Genomic DNA, 26,789 nt, shown 5'->3' with positions numbered 1-26,789 from the left:
ACAGGTGACATTAGGTAGGCAAATAAGTTTCTCATAAAAAAAAAAATAAAGGTTTTGTATTTAACACCAGACGGTTTAATTAGCAAATAGGAGTAACTGGCTGAATGTTGTTTCTTTAGAAGTATTTGACCATATTATCATTGGATTTGATTTTCAGTTTGTCAGCGTAGTCTCAATTTGACACTTCTTAGAAGTTAGCTCTTATAACAACGTCCCTTTCGGGGGGGGGGGGGTGTGCCATTGAAAAAAAGACTAAAACAAGCTTTATGTATTTAAAATAACATCTCTATTCATAAATTTCAAAACAGGGGCAAAATGCAGGAAAATGACAAAGAATAGGGTTATAGGGTAAAGAATAAAGTGTCAAATACCACAATCAAATACCACCATCAAAACTTATCCTTCAGGGGGGGAGGGGTGCCATTGAAAAAAAGACTAAAACAAGCTTTATGTATTTAAAATAACATCTCTATTCATAAATTTCAAAACAGGGGCAAAATGCAGGAAAATGACAAAGAATAGGGTTATAGGGTAAAGAATAAAGTGTCAAATACCACAATCAAATACCACCATCAAAACTTATCCTTTTAATACAATACAGCACTGATGAAGCAAATGTGTGGCTGTTGTGTGATACAGTTCAGACAGCATTACTTCACATGACAGATTTCTTTAATTAATAAGGTATCTACTTACAGGAACCTTATTTCCCCAAAATCTGGGAAAAACAATAGGTGAATGCTAAGAACATAATTCTATTTCACTTATTTAAGTTAAGATATTTGCTTATGCTTTTGATAAGCTCAAGTCATTTGTTTGTAGTAAGACAACATGTCATCTAGACTTTGGTAAACTGGTTGCTGATCCTCCGAACTGTTGCGGTTATTCTGCATCGACGGAAACTGCTTGTTCTGTGTTGACTCCTGTTCCAGTTTCTCATGAGAGGATCCAAGCTTGTTCCAACTCTGGCTTTGGTAGTTATTGGCTCTCTTTTGACAAACAAAGTAATTGGAAGGTGGTGCAAATTCCGGATCTCGTTCATCTGCACATTTCTTTGACCATTGTCCAAAAGTAAATTCTATTAGATAGGAAAAACATGGTAACTTGAAAATAAATTTTACTGTACAAAGATCATTTATGTTCCCTTCCTGTGAAGGAATTTATTCTTCAATGTTTAACAGAAATGGAAAACTGAATTGCTTGAAGTAATCTGCAATAGAGCCTTTCATTTAATTTCATCAGTATTAAGCTGACACTCCACTTGCTTCAAACCTCAGGAAATAAATCTCTTAAAAAAAAAATTTAAGACAACTTTTACCCCTTATATTAAAGAATGTTGGTTATTTTAAGAAGACAGTTGATAATTATAAGGGGAAGCCCACTTTCTAAATGAGATCATAGCAGTAAGAACCCAAAGATATTAAAAAATGACAATTATGCTAGGGTAGTCAACAAGGTCAGAATGTGCTATAATTTGCGATGGTGCTTATTTCTTTACAATGATAGGCATTTTAACTTCTATTACAGTCAATCAGTTCCCATGACAAATTTTTAAAAGTAGCTATGAAATGATGCGACGACGCTCAAGTTCACGATAAATACGTTTTACTTTGAAGATGACCTGAACAGCTTTTTACCCCATGTACAGTGGTACAGGAACCTATCAACTGATTATAAGCTCCTGGGGGCAGGTGCTGTGGATTTGTACAATGTATAGCAAAAAGGGGCTCTAGTTCTGAAGACGGCTTTTTTACACTATTCCAATACAAATGTTAACTGTAGCAAACAAAAGTTTCTAAACAGAGCAAGGAACTGCACATCTTACAGTGCTTTTGGTGCTACAAATTGATTTACAAATCACTGACTTGTAACTATCTTTTCAAATTTTATTTGTAATTTAGGTCTACACACTATTTGTAGAGCAGCGGTTCTCAACCAGGGGGCCATGAGCAGGTTTCAGGGGATCCCCAAAATAAACCAGAGTGCAGGGTCGGCATTAGTCTCGCTGGGGATCAGGACAGAAAGCAAGAACCCAAGCAGGACTAAAGCCAAAGCCTGAGCAACTTAGCTTTGTGGAGCTCCCTGTGGTGTGGGGCCATAGACAATTGCCCTGCTTGCTACCTCCTAATGCCAGCCCTGGCTTTTAATCTACTGGATATGCAGAAAAACAGTTGTTGTGGCACAGGTAGGCCGTGGAGGTTTTTTATAGCATGTTGGGGGGGGCCTCAGAAAGAAAAAGGTTGAGAACCCCCTGTTGTAGAGTACCATTTATATTAGTAGTACACCTCTACCTCGATATAACACGACCCGATATAACACGAATTTGGATATAATGCGGTAAAGCAGTGCTCCGGGGGGGCGGGGCTGCGCACTCTGGTGGATCAAAGTAAGTTCGATATAACGCGGTTTCACCTATAATGCGGTAAGATTTTTTGGCTCCCGAGGACAGCGTTATATCGAGGTAGAAGTGTATTGCGATAGTATAGAATCATAGAAATGCAGGACTGGAATGGACCTTGATAAGTCATCTAGTCTAATCCCCTTCACTGAGGCAGGAATAAGTATTATCTATTCCAGTGGTTCTCAACCAGGGGTCCGAGACCCCCTGGGGGGGCAGTGAGCAGGTTTCAGGGGGTCCGCCATGCAGGACTAGCATTAAACTTGCTGGGGCCCAGGGTAGAAAGCTGAAGCTCCACCACCTGGGACTGAAGCCAAAGCCTGAGCAACTTAGCTTCGCAGGGCCCCCTGTGGCATGAGGCCCCGAGCAATTGCCTGCTTGCTACCCCCCAACGCTGGCCCTGGCTTTTATATGCAGAAAAAACAGTTGTTGTGACACAGGTGGGCAGTGGAGTTTTTATAGCATGCTGTGGGGGCTTCAAAAGAAAAAGGTTGAGAACCCCTGAGCTATACCATCCCTGACAGGTGTTTTGCCTAACCTGTTCCTAAAAACCTCCACTGACAGAGATTCCTCAACCTCCCAAGGTAATTTTTTCCAGTGCTTAACTGTCCTGACACTTAATGTCTAATCTAAATCTCCCTTACTGCAATTTAAGCCCATTACTTCTTGCATCTAGGAGTCCCAGTCATAGCCCATGTCCCCATTGTAGTAGGTGATGTACAAACACAGACTAAAAAAAGATACCCCCACAAGTATGAGCGCAGGAGGCTTAACTAACTCCCCCTCCCCCACCCCCCCAAGTTATAGAAGGGGACAAAGTTTTTGTCAGAATGCCAGAGGTCCTTACAATCTAACCACAAAGACAGCCCAAAGACTAATGACAAGAGATCATGTTGGCTAAGGGCAGGAAGACAGGGAAGGTGGGAGACGCACAAGTAATCAATAGGCGGGGAATACTGTAGACTGCACATTTATATGATTAATATATGTCTTGTTTATTTTTATTTATTTAAACAACCAGGTGCCAGAATGTGAAGCGAGAGGCCTGAATGCTCAGGTGCCTAATTCCCTATTTTAGGTACCTAAGACCTAGTTTTGGCTCCAATGCGATGCACAAAACTGCTGCCTAAACCCCCGTGACAGGATGTATAAATGCTGAACCAGTACCTAAAGGGTTAAAGAGCTGCTGTGGGCAAGGCTGGCCCCACTCCTCCGGCCCCATCAATCATGTCAAGGGTGGAATAAAGGGCTTAAAAACATGAAGTTCCCAACAGTTGCTGGGCAGGCCTGGGAGAGAGCAGATGGCAGCTCTACAGCTCCTAAAGAAGCCTTCTGGAAGCCTCTGGGAATGGCTCAGGGAGCCCCCCACCCTGTGCCTACAAGGAGACGACAACCTAAGGTGCCTCTCTCTCCCCATTCATTGTATATGAGCCTAAGTGCCTAACTCAGACTTTGTAAATCCCAGTGTTGTTCCAGTGGTTTTCTAGCGCCTAGAGGTCAGGTGTTGTGTCACAATGCTCCTTTGGTGCACTCTGGCCAGAGTGCCTGAGATTAGATTAATGGCAGGGAGTGAGATGAAAGGAGTGAGTTTTGAGAAAGGATTTGAAGGACAGCAAAGTCACTTGGCATTCAGGAAAAGGAAGATGCTTCCAAGTGTAACCACAGCATGAATAAAGGCAAGGGCAGAGCGGAGGCACACATACATTAAACATTGAGATATAAAGTTAGTTACTTTCTTCAGAGCACTTCTGTTCACTTCTAAGAAAAAGTTTGGCCAGTTAAACTAAGTTTACCCCTATGTGCTGTAGTAGGGTTGATGTTACCTCGTAACCAGAAGGCCAAAAGTCAAATATTTTTATTGAGTATAAATTAATATGGTGGTCCTAACTACATCACTTAACTCTTGACAATTTGATACAAATTGCTGTAGCCACATATTTAACTATACCTCATTATGAGGGAGGGCCCGCTCTTCAGTTCCAAATTTACTACTTTCTACTACACACACACACACACACACACACACACACACACACACATACCTCTTGCATTAAGTTCAAACTACTTGTCCACACCTTCAAGGATCTGCCCAACGTTGCCTACATCTCTCTCACTGTTTCCTCTCTTTTTCCCCTTTTCCTATCTTCTTACATGCACCATCCTTCACAAGAATCATGGAACAGCCTCCACTCAGTGTGTGCCAACAGCCTTTCTGCTTTTCCTTCAAATCCTTCCCTCAAAATTCACTTCTACCATGAAGCATTTTAGGGAAAGTGATCTCGCACTACTCCATTTGCCTCCATGGTGTCTGTTTATGTAATTTGGTGCAATACTCTACCTACTCAAGCATTTAGAGCTTAGGCTCTTCTGTGTGACACATCCTGCCCATCCATACCACATAGTGTAAAGTTACAGCAATTATTTTTGCGTATCAGGATAGGTTATAAACTAAAAAAATTCACACTTCAACCTTCCTCCATCAGTATCTTTGTATGGAACGCAATAACCTGCGTGAAGACTATGTTATGTTACAGCAGCTGCTCATGTCATGGTCAAGGCTGTCAATCTCTTTCTAGGGCTCACCATAAAGTAATGACAATGTAAATTTAAAAGGGAAGGGGAAAGGGAAAATATATTACTTTACTTCTCAGCTTCATCATGTATAAAAATGACAGTAGTTCTGATCCCATTAATAAACGGTGTTTTTGACTATACCATGCTATGTTCATAGTTCAGTTTTCTTACCTTTCCCTTTATCCCACTCTCGAACATAGGGCACACCAGCCTTCGTATCTTTTCTCTCCTGAATGATGACCTCCACTTTTCTACTTTCTGCAACTCTTGGGGCCACAGGGGCTTCTGGTTCAGCTGGTAGTGGCCCAATAACTTCTTCCTCTTCTTTTGAAAAAGGGAAAAGAAATTTGTTATTAACAGGATATAGGTTTATTTTTCAAATATTATAGGATGAATACATGACAAGAGCTACTCCACATTCAGACTGATAACATCTACAGCAGTTATCTAATTAGAATGAAATGCATCTGACTGGGGAGGTGTTTTTTGTTGATTTGTTTTTAATTTACTGTGTATTAGTTCAGAAGCCATAGTGGATAAGCCAGATAATCTAGAAATGAATCTACGACCCTTCATTAGCTTTTCAGTGTAAAAGAAGAGACTGCTGAAAATGTATTGCCTAATAACATAGGAATAGGTTGAGTGTTCTACTGACGATGGGAAATTAGGAAAGAGTGAAAACATTACTCGCACGTATCTCCACTTCAGTGATCTTATTCTGCTCTGCAAGAATAATACTTAACATTGATATACTACTGTTCTGCATTTCCAAAGCACTTTACATTTAAGCACTCTCTCATTACTGGGAGGTGGAAAGTACTAATTCTATTTTACAGATGAGGAAGCAGATTGTGTGACTCAATACCATAGATGGCGCCAGTGTAGAGCTGGGATTAGAACTCAAAAATTCATATCTGCAAGTTGTAAAATGAGGCCACATTCCCTTTATATGATTTCTGACATTCACCTTTTTCAGAGCTTGTAATTTGAGTGTTGCCTCTAATTTGAGTTTCATCCACACAAAAACCCTTAATTTGAGTGTGGTTGCTGACCCATAGAATATCAGGGTTGGAAGGGACCTCAGGAGGTCACCTAGTCCAACCCCCTGCTCAAAGCAGGACCAATTCCCAACTAAATCATCCCAGCCAGGGCTTTGTCAAGCCTGACCTTAAAAACCTCTAAGGAAGGAGATTCCACCACCTCCCTAGGTAACCCATTCCAGTGCTTCACCACCCTCCTAGTGAAAAAGTTTTTCCTAATATCCAACCTAAACCTCCCCCACTGCAACTTGAGACCATTACTCCTTGTTCTGTCATCTAGTACCACTGAGAACAGTCTAGATCCATCCTCTTTAGAACCCCCTTTCAGGTAGTTGAAAGCAGCTATCAAATCCCCCCTCATTCTTCTCTTCTGCAGACTAAACAATCTCAGTTCCCTCAGCCTCTCCTCATAAGTCATGTGCTCCAGCCCCCTAATCATTTTTGTTGCCCCCCGCTGGATTCTTTCCAATTTTTCCACATCCTTCTTGTAGTGTGGGGCCCAAAACTGGACACCGTACTCCAGATGAGGCCTCACCAATGTCGAATAGAGGGGAACGATCACGTCCCTCGATCTGCTGGCAATGCCCCTACTTATACAGCCCAAAATGCCGTTAGCCTTCTCCGCAACAAGGGCACACTGTTGACTCATATCCAGCTTCTTGTCCACTGTAACCCCTGGGTCCTTTTCTGCAGAACTGCTTCCTAGCCATTCGGTCCCTAGTCTGTAACAGTGAATGGGATTCTTCCGTCCTAAGTGCAGGACTCTGCACTTGTCTTTGTTGAACCTCATCAGGTTTCTTTTGGTCCAATCCTCTAATTTGTCTAGGTCCCTCTGTATCCTATCCCTACCCTCCAGCGTATCTACCACTCCTCCCAGTTTAGTGTCATCTGCAAAGTTGCTGAGAGTGCAGTCCACGCCATCCTCCAGATCATTAATGAAGATATTGAACAAAACCGGCCCCAGGACTGACCCTTGGGGCACTCTGCTTGATACTGACTGCCAACTAGACATGGAGCCATTGATCACTACCCGTTGAGCCCAACCATCTAGCCAGCTTTCTATCCACCTTACAGTCCATTCATCCAGCCCATACTTCTTTAACTTGCCGGCAAGAATACTGTGAGAGACCGTATCAAAAGCTTTGCTAAAGTCAAGGAATAACACATCCACTGCTTTCCCCTCATCCACAGACCCAGTTATCTCCTCATAGAAGGCAATTAGGTTAGTCAGGCATGACTTGCCCTTGGTGAATCCACGCTGACTGTTCCTGATCACTTTCCTCTCCTCTAAGTGCTTCAGAATTGATTCCTTGAGGACCTGCTCCATGATTTTTCCAGGGACTGAGGTGAGGCTGACTGGCCTATAGTTCCCCGGATCCTCCTCCTTCCCTTTTTTAAAGATGGGCACTACATTAGCCTTTTTCCAGTCATCCGGGACCTCCCCCGATCGCCATGAGTTTTCAAAGATAATGGCCAATGGCTCTGCAATCACATCCGCCATCAGAGGGTCTAGGCTAAAGGTTGAGTTGGCACAACTTAGCCACGAACACAACCACTCTGTGTAGCTTGAGTGTGATTTCACAGTGTGGGGGAGGGATAGCTCAGTGGTTTGAGCATTGGCCTGCTAAACCCAGGGTTGTGAGTTCAATCCTTGAGGGGGCCATTTAGGGATTGAGTTGGGGATTGGTCCTGCTTTGAGCAGGGGGTTGGACTAGATGACCACCTGAGGTCCCTTCCAACTCTGATATTCTGTGATTCTGTGTGGCCACTCTCACTCAAGTGGATTAATTTAAGTATAGATACCTCAAGTTAACTCTGCAGTGAAGACATACATTCAGTTGTGTAGCATTATTTAATCCCATCATGCTCACCCACAGACTGCTGTTACTAGAGAGTATTCTTTTTTGTACCACCAAGTTACAAATAAGCTTTCAAATGTGTCCATTTGTACATACTGAACCTTTTACTTAAAAACTCTCACAAAAGTCACATGGCAGAAGGGGTTTTTCTCTATACATAAATTAAGCTATAGGCTTAATGGCAAATGTATGCCTCCGATAGCTGTGCACAGTCATCTGAATACAGATTCTGGCCCTTAATTGCCAGCTGCAATCATTTTAATTTTATGAATATACAGTATCTGACATTCCCTACAAGACAGCTCTACACAAATTGCTTGTATTTCTTCATACCTCAATTAATTGGCTATCATTTTTATCCTCGCTCATTAAAAAAAATCATTCCAAGCTAGAATTGCATATATTTAAATGGTGACCTGCATAATTCTTCTTGGCAGGTGTGAACCTAAAAGGCAGTACAATGCACACAACACAACACTTTCCTCTCCACGGAAAGAACTATTTTTAGTATATATGATTTTATACCTATGTGCAATTAATTTCAACTGTTAATTTTTTCAAAGCCACATAATTTAATATATTCAAAATATATAATGTTGATATTCAAACACAGATATTCAAGTTGAGCAGAATACTTTTTCCACGATACTGAGGGAGAATGATTGTTTTAAAACAAAGATACTTGTTACAGACCATACCTTCATTTTCCAGTTTGTTTGCTTCTTCCTCTAGTCCATCTTCTCTTAGTCTCTTTATCTTTCTTGCTTTAAGTTTAGAAAGCCTTGTTTTCAGAACTGCCTTTCGTTTTTCCTTTAAATGTTCACGTTTAGTCCTTTGGTCTGTGGTCTTAACAGTAATCGAAAATGTTCATTAGTTAATCCTGTATTTGGTTATAATCAACTGTGCATCTCCTTCAATTATATCCAGAAATGAACTGATTATCAGCTGCATTGTCTCAATGGGGAGGAAAATGACCCCATTCCTTGAATCCAAACTTGCACACACTACCAGGCCTAATACTTAGTACCATTGGTTTAAGCTGTGAACATGGTACAGTAAAATTTGGCTAAGTATGCCAAACAAAACATATCTCTGTTCTAAATAGCTTGCTTTAGAGAGGCATGTGGAAGAGGTGTAAAGATACTTATTTCACATACAAGATGAAAACTTCCAGAGAGTAGAAGAAACAGGTTTTTCACTGAAGTTACACCTAATCTCGACTCAAAAGAAATCCATGAATGATAAGCAAAAATGAGGGAAGGGGTTTATTTTAGGATTTCAACATTTATTTTATGCATTTAACTTTGTACCTGTTCCAGCAACCCTTTCCCTATATTGATGGGATAAAAACCTTTTTAACATTTTATTATACTCAGAAATTAATACAAAAATGTAATAATTGAAAAGTAGTTCCTCAACTTTAAGGGCCAAATTCCAGTGGGTAGGAGCCATGGCTGTGTATTTATCAAGACTGCACATGTACAATTATTGCAACTGTGCATGCAAGAGGCTTTCTGAAGTCTAAATATCCATTAATTGACACAACTACAGTAAATACATGTATAAGGGAACACTTTCTTGCATGCAGACTTCAGGTTACTTCCATTGAAAAATTATTTCGAAATATTTTGCCTTTCAGCATCAAAGATCATGAGTGGACAATTACAGGTGTCGATGCTCTGCAGTTCAACATCTTACACAAGTAGTTTTGGTTTTGCTACTATTTTCCAACACATTTACTACATGGTATACAGTGCAAGGTTCCAAAATAATATATAAAGATGGGGAGCCAAGGCTGTTCCCAGCACAGGCTACGGATCTACTTTGAGCTTCATACCTGCTCTCTTAGCATTTCCAAAGTCTCCATTTGCTTATTTCTCTGTGCTCTATCACGAGCAAAGGCAAAGTAGCCAACACCAAGTTGTCTGGCCTCTGAAAGGAAGAATTGTCAACAGTTAGATTTCATCAGATTTACAGCTACAGCGGCCTTGAAATCACCAGGGTATAAGTTATTGGAGAAAGACTCATTAGGTCATCTTGCCCATTGCCCTTCCTGACAATAGCATTAGAGTGTTATGTCCAGTCTAGTTTTAATTGACTCATGTGATGACGCTTCCCAGCAACTTCTCTTAGGAGACCAGGAGGTTTTTTCCTGATTTATTTTTTTCTGTCAGTAGATGAATGCATGCTATCCCTTTGTAAATTAAGGGGCTATTTCTAACATAGTTTAACAAGGTGAGAATATATTTCTACTGGAGTAGTTTTTATACTTCATGTTAAATTACACCTTTTTCCTCTAAAAAACATCTTACAGTGAAGATAAACCATACAAAGGAATGAATATAAACCGTTTTCTCTAATGTCCTCATAATGTATGGGTCCCACAGGTTCCTTTAGGGCCTCTTCTTCCTCTCTTTCCCATTGCTGCCGCTGAAGTTCTCGTCTCATATCTTCAGACAATAGAGTCTTCTCCTCAATGACGTGACTAGTAAAAAACAAAACCCAAACAACAAGTGTAAAGGTTCTTTGGTATTGAACAATGAAAGTATGACAACAGCTAAGCCATTTTTAATTACTCATCAGAAGTGTGGACTTGATTTGCAGAACACTAACGGAAGGCGCCAAGATACTACAGTCGTGAGCACAGTATGAGAATTCATAGTACATTACAGAATAGAGGAGGGAGGAAAGGATATGATACCACATCTGGCACAGCACAATAAAATAATTCTAATTAAAGATCCTTAAGAAGAAGTTGAGACCATTTTCACAGGCATTGTGAAGTCACTAATAACTGAAAATAGAAGAGAAGTGGGAGATGACCAGTGCTCAATAGAATAGTCACCAAAAGTAGAATAACAGCAACACTTTCACTAAAGTGAAGTGGATACAAAAACGTGAACAGCATTTATTTGTTTAATGTAAAATAATGAAACATTTAAATGAGGAACATCAGCAGCTGAGGGAGAAAATACTTTTATGTTTTCCCTTGGGAGGCAGAAACAGTTCTCGCCCTCATAATCTAGCTATGCTAGAGCAAAATATGATTGCAGACCACTTATCTAGGTGAATACAGAGAATGTACTTCCCATGCAATTTTATATTCTTCATTCTGTTTTGAATTATAAAGAACAGGCTGCAGAATTTTCAAGGAGGAAAGCTTACAATTCAATAATATAAGTGCTCAATTATGGCACATTTCATTCCAATATAATTTTCACTTCTGCCATTAGTTTTATCAGAATAGCTGTAATTAACTATACAACTGGAGTTTTAACAAATTCACTCAGAACGTCATGTATTTGACTTTATTAAAAGCCTTGAAATCAGATCATCCAAGACAAATATATATATATATATATATATATATATATATATATATATATATATATATATATATATATATATATATATATATATCTGCTGGGATTCTTTAGGTTTAGGGCACATTAAAATACAACTTCTATAGAAGGACCATAGTTTTAAAAAAAAATAAGTCAAGTACCTGATAGGCTGCTAAATTAATTTAATAAACCTTTGTTTGTAGGGCAAATATGAGCCAATGCTCTACAGTGAAGTTTTTGGATTTCATTAGCATTTTCCATCAGAATCTGAGCTTTAGTAGTTTATAAAAATTCTGTGTATTTAAGTTTGGCATACATGGCCTCAACTCAGGCACCATTTAAAACGTGAATATGCCACACACTTTTCAGAGGATTAATTCAGTTGCCAGTGAAATAAAATAGCTTAGGACAAATGCATGTGTTCACAGAGGAAGTTTTGATAAAACCACCACCACACAAAAGATTATAACATTCTAAACACACTGGATAAGGGTGAGTAGAAGTTGATAAATTAAAGAAATATTTTATTTTTTTAAATCAAATTAAATACAGGTTTATTTTTTAAAAACAAACATTTAAAATTAAATTTGATTTTTAAAAAAATTGCCAATCTAATGTTAAGGCCCACACTTATTTTAAACTATTAAAATCATTTAGATTAAATACAAAAAATAATATTAAGCAGCACATGTTTGCTGCTAAATTTTAAAGAAAGTCAGACTATGGAACTGGACCCAGAGTTTGCTGAAGTGCTAAACTAGTTTTTGACATCAGTATACTCTTCTACAGGTGCAGAGAGAATAGTTCCTTTATTTCAGTTTTTTCAAACTAGTTTCAGTTCAATGACTAGCTAATTCAAAAATAAAGAAACCAATTGGAGTTGAAAAAGCAGGAAAGCTTGTTTTTCTCTTCCAATCTATGAATAAAAACTTTATGTGAGAGGATGAGATCTCCTAGTTCTAAAATCTTGAAGGACATGGCAACTAGAAACAATTAGTTCAATACATTAACTATAAATACTACTTACTTTGTTTACTAAAGCAGCTAGTTTTAAATACAAGACATGTTTTAATAAGCTTACTTTGTTTCTTATGTATCCAGAATTTTTAAGGTAGAATTCTGAAAATGCTGTTTTGGATGGAAACTGAATTCCAATTTCCATCCAAATGCAACTGACACAAATCAGAAGTAGAAAATTAATTTAGTAATTAAGAAATGCATTATTCAGCATTTTCTAACATAATACAAATGTAAAAATAAATCTGAATAAATAAGTTTGGCTATGTAATTGCTTAAATAAAGGTGTACAGATGGTGTATCTTCCTAGTTACCAAACAGTAGCTCCAAAATCAGTGTAAAGGCTGATTTGCAAAGCATCATGTTTTAATGGTTACCAACAGTGATGCTGATGGGTGGGTGGGTGTGTGTGTGTGTCCTTCCTGCTGCCTTTTAACATAATCTAAAAGTACAAATGCAAAACCATGACTCAAATTGGTGATTTAAATCAAGGTTTCCTGCTTGTTGATTTAAATCATGATAGAATTAGTGATTTATATCAATCCACCATGCACTGAATATTCTCTTCTTTTTTTTTGATACATTGAACCAAATTCTGCAGTTACACCAATGTCAAAAGACTCTGATGGCTTCAATGACGTTAATCTGGTTATACCACTCTGCCAAGTGTGTGTACAAACTCTTTTCCTGCCATAAAACACATCTATGAAATCGTGGGGGAGAAAATACTTTCTTTAGAGAAGCCATACCTTTTCCCCTGAAGTTCTTTATCCATTTTAAGAAGATTTGGCAAATCCTTCTTCATACAGCGTCTAGATCGGCCTAAGGAATCCACATAATCAACCCTGCAATGTAAGTAAAAAGAATTTCACACAATCTATATTCTCAGATTTATAGAACTCTTATCCAAAGGATAAAAAAATTATCTGAATACTTTCCATAGAGAATATTCACATTCAAGGTGCTAAAGTTACCTCCATCCTAACAGTTAACAGGCCCAGTTTAACAATTAAAAGGACATATTTTTAAACAGGGTTTCTGACAGATTGATCACATTGATATATTTTATTCAATCTCATTTTGAGCCAACTGTCTTCCTTCATGATAAGACAGTTTGAAAACGGTTTACAAGTTACAATGTCACATAGCTCCCAAGTCAAAATAACATTGCAAGCATAATATTTGCTTCCTGTGGTGAAAATAATGATGCAGCACTGACTTCTCACACAAATATTAAATTGCTAAAGTATAATGCAATTATCAGTCTACGGCTCATTTACTAAGAGCTTCAGTGATATTCAACTGGTTTAACAAAAGCCTAGGAAATCAAGCAGAACGTTGGTTCCTTTGAAGCTCCCTTTACATAGTGTGCTTTATGTAAAGCTATTTATCATAGTGAATGCTCCACTTAAAACTGTGGGGAGAATAAGAAACAGAGGTACTTATTGTCCACAAATGCTACAAAGAGTTCTTTAGCATCAAGCAGTTCTAGTTATACTGTTTTAGGAAACTCAAGACACACAGCCGACAAAGTATCGCTGAACCAGAGTACAAAATAGTCCCAAGATACTAAACTTTTAAAGATTTATTCTTTCATTAAGTTATGCTTTTTAAATAAATGTTAAGGGCACTGAGGGTATGTCTGCACTACAATTAGATACCCATGGCTGGCCCATGCCAGCTGACACAGGTTTGCAGGGCTTGGGCCAATGAGCTGTTTAACTGTGGTGCAGACGTTCAGGCTCGGGCTGGAGCCTGTGCTCTAGGACCCTGCAAGGGGAGAGGGTTCCCGAGCACGGGCTCCAACTCGAGCCCAAACTCCCTGCACTGCAATTAAACGGCCTCTTAGCCCAAGCCCAAGTCAGCTGCCATGGACCAGCTGTGGGTCTAAGTGTAGTGTAGACATACCCTTAGAGCTTAGTATTAGTGCCATTTAACGATAATCTATCTGTGACCTCTGGTCCAAGAGTATACACGTGGCTGGAGAATAATTAGTAGTATATATTAATCCTATGGTACTGCCCAAAGGCCTCCAATGAGATTGGAGCCCCATTGTGCAGGGTGTTGAGACAATGTTCCTGGAGGCTTATCAGTAAATAATTAGAATTGTCTTTTTCATTTTCTTGAGGTGGGACGAAGACAAGTATTGAAAAAGTATATGGAAGGTGAACACATTGGCTTACATTTCTGATATTTAAACTCAATAAGGGCACAGAATAACTTGACAGTTTCACCTCAGACCTAGTAGTATACAAGTTCCACATATTTCTATCTGTTCAGGTTTACAGCTTTCTGATTCTTCACTATGGGCCCACTATCCCCATACGCTGTAAGAAACAAAATGACATTATCTCCTATCCTCCTAAATTGAAAAACCCAGCCTCCCCCACACACAGAAACTCCTAGAATTCCCAAGTCCAGCTGCACTAAGCAAGTCAATGTCGTTGAGAGATGAGACAAAGTAAGGGGAAATAATGTGCTCCGTAAGGCATATAAATTATGTATTCTAATACCTATTGCATTCTCCTCTTTTATATAATGGCAATACAAGAAAAATAACTGGTAGATTACCTAGTTTAACATTTTGTCTCAGTGATCTCAAGTGTAAAAAAAAAAAAAAAAAAAAAAAAAAAACAACCAAGAACCCTATGAAGCTAATTTTTAACTATTTGATTTTCAAACGGCTGCATAGGTACCAGACCCCAAAATCTTATTTGTGAATAGGACTGGCGTCTAAACATCCCATTCCTCACTTTGAAAATGTAACCCTATTTTAGAAAGGAGGTCAATCTACATAATCTGGTCTATATAATGGAAGTCTTTCCCTGAACTAGTTCATAAAGATCAATAATGCCTGCATGGTTATCCATCCAAAGGAAAGAGTTGGATTTGAGGAGGTATCTTCACACGATTACATGCTCTTAGTTTTGACATAAGAAGAGAGACTATAATTGCACTTAGATAAAACAACTGAAAATTTTATATAGATTTAAAAAACAAATTAATCTGAAACTATACACAAATAACCTATTCTACCTGGAGTCACCTGCAGGGTGAGAAGACAAATGTGAAAAAATGCTTCTTAAAGGGAAAGAATGTTATAAGCACAAGTGATGGACTCGTATCAGCCAGAATGATTCCTTATTCAAGATGTTTTAGAAACTAGACTAAATGCACATGAGATTATCAAAAAAATAAAAACAGATTTGTCAGACTTGTTCTGTCCATACGGTATTACCAACCATTCTTCATTTGGGTCCTGTGGGGGTGGTATTTCTATTTCAGGTAGTGTCTTCTCTTCATCTTCCTCCTGTTCTGATGCCTTTCTAGCAGCTTCACTCTCACACAGATCTTGTATTTCTCTCCGTTTGTCTATGATCTTCTGAGTGAAATCCACAAGGTACAAATCCTCAGTTTCTTCATCTAGGGCAGAAAAAATCAATTCTTAGATAACAGGCATCAAAAGAACACAACTGAGCAAGGAATCAATATGGAATAACCACAATCAGTTTCACAGCTGCCAACAATGCCCTTGACTATACTATCAGACAATGCTTTAATCTCATCTAGTGTCAAGAAAATTCAGCTATATGGGACGAGTCGTATTTCTGTATGTAAACTTTCTTTATTTAAAGCAATTAATTATATATACACCCCAGAAAAAAGTTCACAGCAACTGTGCTGATACCATCTTTAAAAAAATATATCTTTATGCTAATTAACAGTTACAATACTAATTCAAGTCCTAACATGAAAATGAAACTGGCAGTAACAGATTTAAAATTGCTAATTTTATTAAAGAGAGAGAATAAAATAGTTCTTTGACAAGTAAACTGTGAATATGAAAGAGATGAATGGGTACAGCACGCTACTACATTCAATAGTTCAGTTTCCAATGATGGTGTTCATAGAGGACAATTACTTAAGACTGAATTTAACATAAAGATGCACTTTGCATGTAGAACGCACCTAAGCAGTGACTTGAGTTCTCTTTCCAAAAGGGAGAAGAATGATGAGACTACATTTTATATGATGGAGCTTGCCCATAGAAACTAGTGAAAGCGATAGCACTGAAGGATTAAATTGAATGTGAGCCTTTTTACTATTAACTGTCATATCACACAAAGGATGGATGTGTGCTGAGAGGAAAGTGGAAGTATGTATATTTATTAGAGATTGTTAAAGCTGGGAGGTGAGAAGTCAAACCCTACTAGCTACTGGCATTCACATATGGACCAGCCAGTCACCTCCTCTCTTTCCCAAGTTAAACTCTTCATATAGTGAAAAGGAAGCATGCAGAAGCATAGATAAAAGCCAAGGATGTCAAAATGATAAAGTAATTTTACTTTTCTAGAGTTCTATACTAAGAAACCAGAATATATTTCTCTCGCTTGATGATCAAGCCAAATGATTCCCACATTTCTTTCCTAGGGCAGACTGTCCTTCAAAAAGTAATATTCTTTCCTTAGCACTAGCTTTTCTCTCTCAGCAAAAATAATCTTTATCAATCAGCTTGTACACTGTGCCTCCAAAAAGCTTATTTAGTGTAAAAGCTACATTTATTGATTAACAGAAGTACTGTATTTTATAGCATAACAGCTGTCAACAATGAGACAGTTAAGGTGGCCAGCTTCTAAAGTGACCAAATAAAAGCAAGGTTTTTAAAATATATACTGGTTTTATGCAGGTTTTGTTCACCTGGAAAGTCTCCTTTTGTCATCTTCTCATACAGCTTTGCTTTCTCTTCCAGTTTCTGCCTAAAAAAAAAAAAAAGCAGATTATATTTATAGTATGATTCCAAGTGCATCACAAACAGAACAGTCTTTCAGTATTTAGACTGCAATGGAATAAATGTCAATAATGTTTGATATTTTCCCTTAGAGATGAACTGCAAGAGTTTTTACCAAACAATGGCTTGGGGACACTGCAGGAAAAGCACCATTTTTCTTATACTGCTGAAGGTATCAGTGAAGTTATCAACCATAGCAAATGGAATCGTAGAACCCAGAATTCAGATCTTAACAGCTAAGCAAAGGAGGAATTTTGTTTTAAACTGTAACTGACATTTCTACGAACATACAGATTCCTGATTAGTCTGTATTGTGAACGATTTTTAATAAAAAGTAACATAGTTCACCTTCAATGAAATGATCAAATAGGTAGCAACATATAATGTAAGTATTGTATATCTCTGTAATTACAATTATCTAGATGACAGACCAAGATAAACTGTACATCAGCCCAGAACCTCTCTATGGTAATTACTTTAAGGCAACAAGATCTGGAGCGCAGAGTACAAGGCATGAGATACTACTGCATGAGATACAAGGCATGAGATACCATTTGCCGGGAACGGCGAACTGTGGCCACTGGGAGTTGCAAGCGGCCGTGCCTGCAGACTGTTAATGTAAACATTGTCTCGCGGCCCACCAACAGATTATACTGATGGGCCGCATGTGGCCCGTGGGCCGCAGGTTGCCCACCACTGATCTAAATGGACACAGAAACCAGAGAGAATATCTTAAAACTAGCTCCTGGAATGGTTTACACCTATGTATTCGTAAGAGATGGGTAATTTATAGCAGAGAACCAGCAGATGTCACATTTTAAATGTATATTTTAATTGTACAACTAACCAACTCAGGTCATTGACCTGTAATTTTCCTCAAAAACATATATCTTATTAAATAGGTAAGAGACAGTTTTCTGCAAAAATTATAAATACGTATTCTTTGGAGCACAAAATAGTGATTGTGGTGTTTGTATCCATGCTTTTACTGAAATGGAAGAAAATGCTTTAAAAGAAAATCTATACTCTGTCAAATTTCTGTGGATACAATAATGTAAGTGTAGATGTCTCACAGTGCAGCGAGTGGAGAGACATTAACAAGCAATGAACCACTTGCATCCCAGTGAAAACTGAATAGCTGCCACTTTTACTTGCATTCTGCTATTTGCATGATTTATTTTATGCAATTTGTTACAAGTGTAAAAAAATTCTACAAAGCATTTGTTCCTCTTATTTATTTGTATTACTGTAACTTAAAAATTACCTCGCTTTCTCTAATGTTTGATCTTCTTCTATCTTCTGCTCAACATCTTTCTCAGCTCGACTTGAAACCCCCGTGTTCTGCTTATTCCAAATGCTTGGTTTCTGTGGAACATAGGTTTTTAAAACACAGGATTTCAACCTTATTTGACCACTAAAAAAAAAAAAATAATAAAAAAAGAAAGGCTCTGGAGTTATTTATCTGCTTAAACATTCTTCGTATAATCCTGCTGCTGTGATGTGGAAAGTAGCAGATGTGTCTTAAATTTATGACAGCACAGGAAGGAGAACCAACAAAGGGGTTAACATGAGTTTATGATTTTTTATTTAAAAATTTGGAACACAAATTTTATACTTGAGCAGCTATAGATAAAGATAATAGTTGCTTACTGGACAATATTACTAAAGGAAAAGCAAATCTAAGAATAATTCATATTGTTCTTGGAAGTGAAGATTATCAGGAAGAATGATGCCAAAGACTTAGTGTGAGAAGTACTGATACAAGTATAGTGTACAGTATCTCTTATATACCAAGAGAACTTGGGTTCTTAATTAGATACGGTCAACAAAAATAACTTTTATAAAGCTTCATATACCTTAGTCACTGACCTTTTCATACAGAATTACATAGCCTGTTATGGGACTGATATTTTTCAGTGTTATAACCTGACCATTTTCTTCAAAATGACACCTAATTCTGATCTGTTTGCATAATTCTTCCAGATGTCTATTTCTAGTTCTACACATAACATAGTAACAAGTCTAACTTTTAGCATGTAAAGGCAAAAATGCTGCATGGTCTTCAAACATAGCAATAATACTTCAGTCTACAACAAGATAGCCACAAGATCACACAAATTCATTTGGTCTGAATGTTAAAACTAAATCTGAACATGACTGAAAAGTCAGGTTTATGAAATATGTTATTTTAGAAAAATGAACAGAAGTTTTATTGCAGGAGAGATTGAAGTATGAGATTGCAGTGCATCTGATATTATTTTCCCCAATATAAATGAATAGGAGCTGATGGCAGGGCATTTTCCAAGAAGGTTCATTGTCTCTGGAAAGTGCTTTCCTAGTCCAACTGATCATGGATTTGTCAAAATTCAAAGCTCATTTTTTCTTGCTGGCATTTAAGGAGGTTGGGGCTCACAGGTGGGTAGAGTACATAGATTAAGAGATTATTTAAATGCAGTTTTGCAATATAATTGAATGGTGAGTTTTGTTTTTTGAGAGAGAGACTCAACTGGAAATGAGTCAATAGAAATTTGATAATAAAGCCATCACAATCTTTGTCCTACAACTGGAAATGTAACACTGTATTAACTTTTTAGATTTTCTAATGGCTTGTTCTTCAATTCTGGGAGATGCCTAGAAAAACTGAAAGAAAAACAGAAAAATAATGAGTAATTATGGATATTTTATTTCTACCTTGTTTGTTGTTTGGGGTTTTACAGAGAGTCCAGCATCTTTCAGAAGTTTTTCCTTCTTGAATTCTTCTTGCTTTCGGAAGAGTTCAGCCTTTAAATCTACCAACTACATCAGCCACAATAAAAAACAACAAAAGTCATTTTAACAAAATAATTAGGGAATTTCTAGAGTCTTATGTGAGAAATCAAGAGTTTACATCTGTAATAAAATTAACTGATTGCATTTCTGATGTAGAAAATAGGAGCAGTGATTTGAATAGGAAGAACTTTGTGATATTTGCAGCAATATGTAATCTAAAATAATGAGACAGAACATAATTTATGATTAGGTGGTTAAATAAGTTAATTAAAAGCTTCCATTTATATTACTGATCCTTCACTCCAAAATGGAAAATCTGCAGGAGCAAAATGGGCATAATCCCATACAAATACCAACCAAAGGCTATAATAAACTAACAATAGTTTGTTTTTAATTTAAAAAGTAACCCCTAAGGAGATTTGCTGGCAAGCAAAACTTTTTTTTTTTTTTTTTGTAAAAAGGAATTAGCTGATAGACAGTCTTTTTAAAAAGTACCTTCTTCCCTGCTGCTTTTAGACTTTCTTTTTTATAAATATGAATATGCAACTCCCATTGGTATTAATCATCACCACAAATGTTAGTTATCAAGGCCCACATTCTCAAAGGTATTTAGGTACCTAACACCCATTGACTTAAATGGGAGTTAGGTGTCTAAATACCTTTGAGAATCTGGGCCCAAGAAACTTCACTCAGCAGGTACATTGCTTTGGAACAATTGCCTTCAGGAGTCTGGGAGGCCCTTTTTAAAACAACCAACCAACCAACAACACATTTATGATCTGATGGCTTCTTCAGCCAGTCCAACAGTAAACTGATTTCTACAAGAAATTTAACCAGGCTGTTGGTTGCCCTTGATATTAAAATTTTCCACAAACACAATGGTGCTAACCATCCAAGCTTTTCCTGAACTGTCAGAAGTGCTAATGCAAAATTTCATTAAATGCATGTTTTGGATACAACCCTATTTATTTTAATTGCTGTGTTTCAATTAAGTTGCTAGATTATACTGAGACACAAAACACTGATGGAGCATTAATAAAAATAATGGAGTGAAACTATCAAAGACTTTAATGAATCAATGAAAGATGCTTAGACTACAAACAAAAGTATACCACAGAAAATAAATGAACAGCAAAATGCCACCTTATTTCAGGTTATGTTTAAGGTCTGACAACCTCTTAGGTATGAATGAAGTTACCTACTGCTTTCATATTTGGGACTTTTGTAGAAACTTAGCCTCCCATGAAAGTTGCTCCATAAACAAATGTTTGATAGGAATGTCTCACTTAACCAACCTTAATTCCATTTAAACATACCCTTAACAGCAAGGGAATATATCAAGCTATGGGAAATCACTTAACTGTACCCCAATGTCCACAGAAGACATTTCCAATGACAGTCAGAGACTATGCATCTTCACAAAACCTCCTTCTGCCTCCAAAAACAATCAGGAAATACATTCACATTCATCTCCTTCACAAAATACAAACCCTAAATATAGCCTGAGTAACATTAGCAAATTCAGCACTGACATAGGTGCACAGGTAAAGTGGTCAGTGTACTGTGTTTGAAGGGGAAAGTGTAAGGTCACAGGGCTACAACTGCCATGCCAAAGCACAGCAGCATCCCACAGAAAGACACACTTTGAGATATTTGGATAAAAGGTATTAAGTGCAAACTATTCATTTTTTACATTAGGATTTATTTTTTATTAATAGGGTTGAGGTGTTGGGGGTGAGGCAAGAGACAATACCCCATGTTTACTCAATGGCATTTTGTTTTCTGATGAAGGTTGGAGAAAGACTATTCTTAGATTATGTTGAACCTTCTGTATTTAGACCAACCCAAGGATTATATAACTTTGTGGGTATGTAACAGGGCACACAGACCATTTTACAGCTCTTAAGGGAACCCTCATTGTCCAGTAGCACCTCATCCCTTTTCAAACAATAAACACACTCAATAGGTAGAGGAAAATAAAGATCACCAGCTGGGATATACAAGACACAGCTGTTTCTCCAAACCTACTCTACATGGGGTATAAAGTAGCTGTGTTCTTACCAGGACCCAATCCGGGTGAAGAAATGAATGCTACAATTCTAATATGTATCCTCTCAGAAAGAGGCACTACCTGGGTAGAAGGAAAGAATTCCTAGAGGGCTCTTAAAAACTGGGTAAGTACAAGTTTTGCTTAATTTAATTTGTGTTGCACGTAAATGTGATTACCAACTACAATAAAATAGCTCAGAGATACAAAACCATTTAATTTATCTGTCATGAGCTACAAACCAACTGAATAAAACCCCAAGGGAACTTTCCAGGAGGAACTAAAACTGATGTGAATGGCCTTCTGTTGTTCTTGCATGAACCTTGAACATCTTATAAATCAGGGGCAGGCAATCTGCGGCACGCAAGCTGATTTTCAGTGGCACTCACACTGCCCAGGTCCTGGCCACCGGTCTGGGGGGCTCTGCATTTTTATTTAATTTTAAATGAAGCTTCTTAAACATTTTAAAAACCTTATTTACTTTACATATAACAATAGGTTAGTTATATATTATAGACTTATAGAAAGAGACCTTTTAAAAACGTTAAAATGTATTCCTGGCACGCGAAACCTTAAATTAGAGTGAATGAATGAAGTCCCAGCACACCACTTCTGAAAGGTTACTGACCCCTGTTATAAATGGTTCTAAAATCCTTTATTGTTGCTGTAGTACATCAGAAAGTAGGAGCTTTTTATATTTGGCCTTCTGGACACCCCACAAATGTTTGCACCTTGGTAACACCTTGTGGTGTTTAATCTATCTGTGTCTTCACCTAGCAGAATCCCTACATCTACTGACTCCAGCCAGGTGGAGGCTTGCCATTCACATACCCTGGCGAAAAGGGGATGAGCTGGAGCTGTACAGTCACAACAAGATGGCATTTCCTGCGCTGTGCAGAGCCTTAATAATAATTATAATAATTTATGGAGATATCCTATCTCCTAGAACTGGAAGGGACCCTGAAAGGTCATCGAGTCCAGCCCCCTGCCTTCACTAGCAGGACCAAGTACTGATTTTGCCCCAGATCCCTAAGTGGCCCCCTCAAGGACTGAACTCACAACCCTGGGTTTAGCAGGCCAATGCTCAAACCACTGAGCTATCCCTCCCCCTTGGCTCCGATGCGCTCACACCGCTAGGAGGAGCGAGGCCAGGCTTGTAGGGCGGTGAGCAGCTAGACCCAGCTACCCTGCTCGCCCCAGGGGGTGGGTTTCTTCAGCACCTTGGGGGAGGAGAGCGAGTATAGTCTCCCCTTCCTCTGCCCACCCCCCGCGGGTCCATTCCCCAGGTGGGGTAGGGGGAATCTGTCTAGGGAACGGAGCCGGGGGGCAGCGGGAACCAGCCTAGGACATGGGGCTATCGGGGGAAGAGGCCAGAGACCTACCCGCCCGGCTGCCCCCACCCTGGCCCGCAGCACTCACCGAGGCGACCGTGACCTCCAGTGGCTTCTTCCTACGGTCCATGGCGCCTCTGCGCCGGGGCACGGGAAACAGGTTACGGCGCACAGAGCTGGCCCGTAAACAACACACAGCCCGGCCCCGCGTTGGCCGCCATCTTGCCGTAAAGCGCAGCTGAACGGAGACAGCCGGAATGATTGTGACAGTGCCGTCAAGCGCGAATGGGCGGGTGGTGGGTTCTCCGGCGCCATGATGGGGAGGTCAGCGTGCGTAGCAGGTGCGGCGGGCGTTGCTGGGGCCTAGGCCCACGGGGTTAGGGAGCAGCCCTCGGCCCTGCCCGGCCCGGCTGTCCGCGCCGCTGCTGCCGCCTTGTGCAGGGATCCGCGACTGTCCTGTAACTCCTTCCCCCGGGCAGAGCCGCCCGAGCGCCGCAGCCTGCGCTCAGGGGGCGGGGGAGAGTGACCGGGTCCCAGTCCCGGCGCAGCGCCCTCGTTACGGTGACCGCGCCGCGGGGCCCTCCCGAGAGAGCCGCTTTCCTCAGTGCGCAGTGGCGCTGCCGGCAGCAGGCCGGGAACCGCGCGCTAAAGCCAACAGGGACAGTGCCGCAGGGAGCCGTGAGCAGCGCCCAGAAACCAGCGGACAGGGGCTGCCCACTGAGATCACGAGATTGGGTTTTTTTAAGTTGGGGTCTCTTTATTTGCCTCTGGGTTTTGAGCCCTCAGCGGTCACAGGGTCATTCCCAAGCTTTTCTCTGCAGCCTGGAAGGCAAGACGCTTACTTTAATATTAAATAATAATAATAATTAATAATAATAAAACCCCCTGAAATCTCAGATCTCAAAATCACTTAACTCCAGGGCTTGGGGTTTAGAGAAAAACAATCAAATACTGTGAGAGAGGCAATTGATAAGGGTGGGGAGGGGTTGTATGGTTTTTTTTGTGTGTGTCCCTCATTAGCTAATAATCCAGTGCCCTTTTTGCAGTGGCCACTCATTCATGTGACAAGTGTAATGATTGATATTTAACAGCCATATTTTGACTTTACCTGCCAAGTACTCTCTCTCTCTCTCTCTCGATATATATATCCCTGATCTATTCACATGGTGAAGTGCCACACACAGGAAATTACACTGCTTGAATTACAGTATACATGATTTCCAATATTTAAGACTGAAATGCTATGTTGGAGTAATGATCATCCCCTAAGTGAATCAGACATATTGTTGTCCACTAAAAATTTCAGTGAATCCCTATTGTGTGCAGCATAAGAGGAAAAAGAGTAATTTAAAGGGACACTGGCAACTTGAAATCTAGTCAATTTCAAAAGTATGGCGTATGTTCCTTATTGCCTCTCTTCCTGAGTCTATCTGCCAGTTTGGGAGGTTTTACATTTTTTTTCCTATTTAAAAAATGATTTATCTCTTCTCTTTTGTTGCATGAGACCTTGTAGTCCTTTTGGGTGATATTCCTACAACAACTACATAACAGAAGGTGGTTGTTGTTGTTTTTTAGTTGATTGTAACGCTTCAGAAAAATTCCTAGTTCTATCATATATTGATTACCAAATCCCTGATCCTGTAGTGGGCTCTGTTAAGGTGGAACACTGGGCCTGAATCAAGCCCTATTAACTTAATTGCTTCAATGGGGATCTTTGTGGGTGCACCCCTGGAGCCCCACTGTGGCCATGAAGTAATGGGATTCAGTGCAGGTGAAAGCGTCTGAATTCACAGAACTCGATTTGGGCCTAAACCAGGATATTGGTCTTAGTGGATTAGGCATTTGTTTTGCAGTACCTACACTTATCTGCAACAAGAAAAGAAGACTATCTATACCCCTACAGCAGTCAATATGCGAGTGACAATGAGAAATAAGTGAGATTTAAAATCTCATTGAATCAGACTACAACAACCTTTATCACAGTGGTTCTCAACCAGGGGTACATCAACTCATCTAGATATTTGTCTAGTTTTACAACTGGCTACATAAAAAGTATTAGCAAGTCAGTACAAACTAACATTTCATGCAGACAATGACTTGTTTATACTGCTCTATATACTATACACTGAAATGCAAGTACAATGTTTATATTCCAATTGATTTATTAATTATATGGTAAAAATGAGTCAGCATTTTCAGTAATAGTGTGCTGTGACACTTTAGTATTTTTATGTCCGATTTTGTAAGTAAGTCGTTTTTAAGTGAGGTGAAAGACAGTACAGACTCCTGAAAGGGGTACTGTACAGTAGTCTGGAAAGGTTCAGAGCCACTGCTTTAACACACAGCTTTAAAATCTGCCTAAGAAATAATCCCATTTTGGATTAACGCCTTCCCTCCCTGAGAGTAAGCTTTTTGGCATATCTGTTCAAATAGCCACAGGACCAGCTCTGCACTTTGTCTCTTTCAGATAGATAGATCAAGTTATATTTCTGTCTCTCTCTTTTGGGGGAGAGAGAAAAAACTGAGGTCCCATCTGCTCTAGTCTGCTTGGCCATTAAGGATGCCGTGGCCTTTCGTGTAAGACTGGGGGTTGTCCACTGGTACTTATGGATGCTCAACATCTGTCAGGAATCTGGCTGTTTTTAAAGGTTGGCAATACCGTACAACCTGAATTAGTGGAATGTCATGAAGGGGTGGAGTGGGGGGGGGGCAGTAGATGGAGAATAAGTTTGAATAATCAAGGTTTTTAGATAACTGAAGGAATTTTCGATGTAATTAGTAATGTTGGGAGACATAAAGTTGTTTCATATGACAAGGCATTTGGGGTAGTCTAGGTTCTGCTGTATATACAGCATTTTATTATTGTATTATTTCCACAAAGCCCAAGTGTAATAGTTGTGGGGAATACAAATAGTTTTTTCCTTTTTTGATCCTCACATTGCCATCCTTGTGGCAAACCCATACACAAAGCATGAGCCAAGGCTCTATGGCCAGGGGTTGTAACAAACTAGTATCCTCTGTGGATCAGCACAGAGGGGAACCTGTAATGCACATTCACCTGTGGATTACAATCTCTCTGAGCTGTGATGAGTAAGGGATCTGATACCCAATACATTGTGTATTTAGGGTTCCAGCTATAACCCATGGAAGTCAAATGGGTTCTTTCCATTGACTTAGTGGTTTTTGGATCAGGCCCAGAGTGGACAGACCTAGAAATGGACATAGCAGGAGGAAAGGAAGAACAACTCTGATAGTTCTCAGTTGGCTTGATTCCAATTTCCTTATTTGTGTTGAGTCGCTCCTTACTCCACTCATGTTCCCACTGAAGAAGTGGGACCATTTGTGGCAGCAGATGTTACTCCGTGTGAGTAGAGGAATAGGAATGTGTAAATCTCATTACAGTGGAACAGAAAAAAGTAAGATACTAGAACGTTGTGGCCTTTATTATGTGTGACCGTTGTCATTAAACATTACGTCTAGAATTTAATTTTGATGTCTCCAACGTTTGTGTTTGGATCTGGGAATTTGGTTCAGGCCCATATCTATTTAAGTGTGTTTAGATGCATTTATGGAAAAAATCAATAAATCATCCTATTTTTAGATACTTGGGAATTTAATACA

The 26,789-nt window shown here is 39.2% G+C and overlaps 1 protein-coding gene across 2 annotated transcripts; it reads right to left on the bottom strand.

Annotated features, from left to right (window-relative positions):
- Window positions 1–452: 452 nt before the first annotated feature.
- Window positions 453–23,406, bottom strand: CCDC174 (coiled-coil domain containing 174). 2 transcript variants are annotated; one of them, XM_065407489.1, is made up of 11 exons: window positions 23,257–23,406; window positions 19,713–19,817; window positions 18,286–18,386; window positions 16,931–16,989; window positions 15,475–15,655; window positions 12,982–13,077; window positions 10,220–10,356; window positions 9,709–9,803; window positions 8,570–8,717; window positions 5,144–5,296; window positions 453–1,078 (listed from the first exon to the last, which is right to left on the bottom strand). In XM_065407489.1, the coding sequence occupies exons 1-11, from the start codon at window positions 23,296–23,298 to the stop codon at window positions 804–806; spliced, it is 1,392 nt and encodes a 463-aa protein (XP_065263561.1). In that variant the 5' UTR covers window positions 23,299–23,406; the 3' UTR covers window positions 453–803. The 2 variants fall into 2 exon arrangements, with proteins under 2 accessions (XP_065263561.1, XP_065263563.1); XM_065407491.1 differs by having other exon boundaries at window positions 5,144–5,293.
- Window positions 23,407–26,789: the final 3,383 nt, after the last annotated feature.

Source organism: Emys orbicularis, chromosome 7 (assembly GCF_028017835.1).
Source record: "Emys orbicularis isolate rEmyOrb1 chromosome 7, rEmyOrb1.hap1, whole genome shotgun sequence".
Taxonomy (NCBI): Eukaryota; Metazoa; Chordata; order Testudines; family Emydidae; genus Emys; species Emys orbicularis.
Note: the sequence above shows the minus strand (reverse complement) of the source record. Positions and strands in the feature narration are given on the sequence as shown.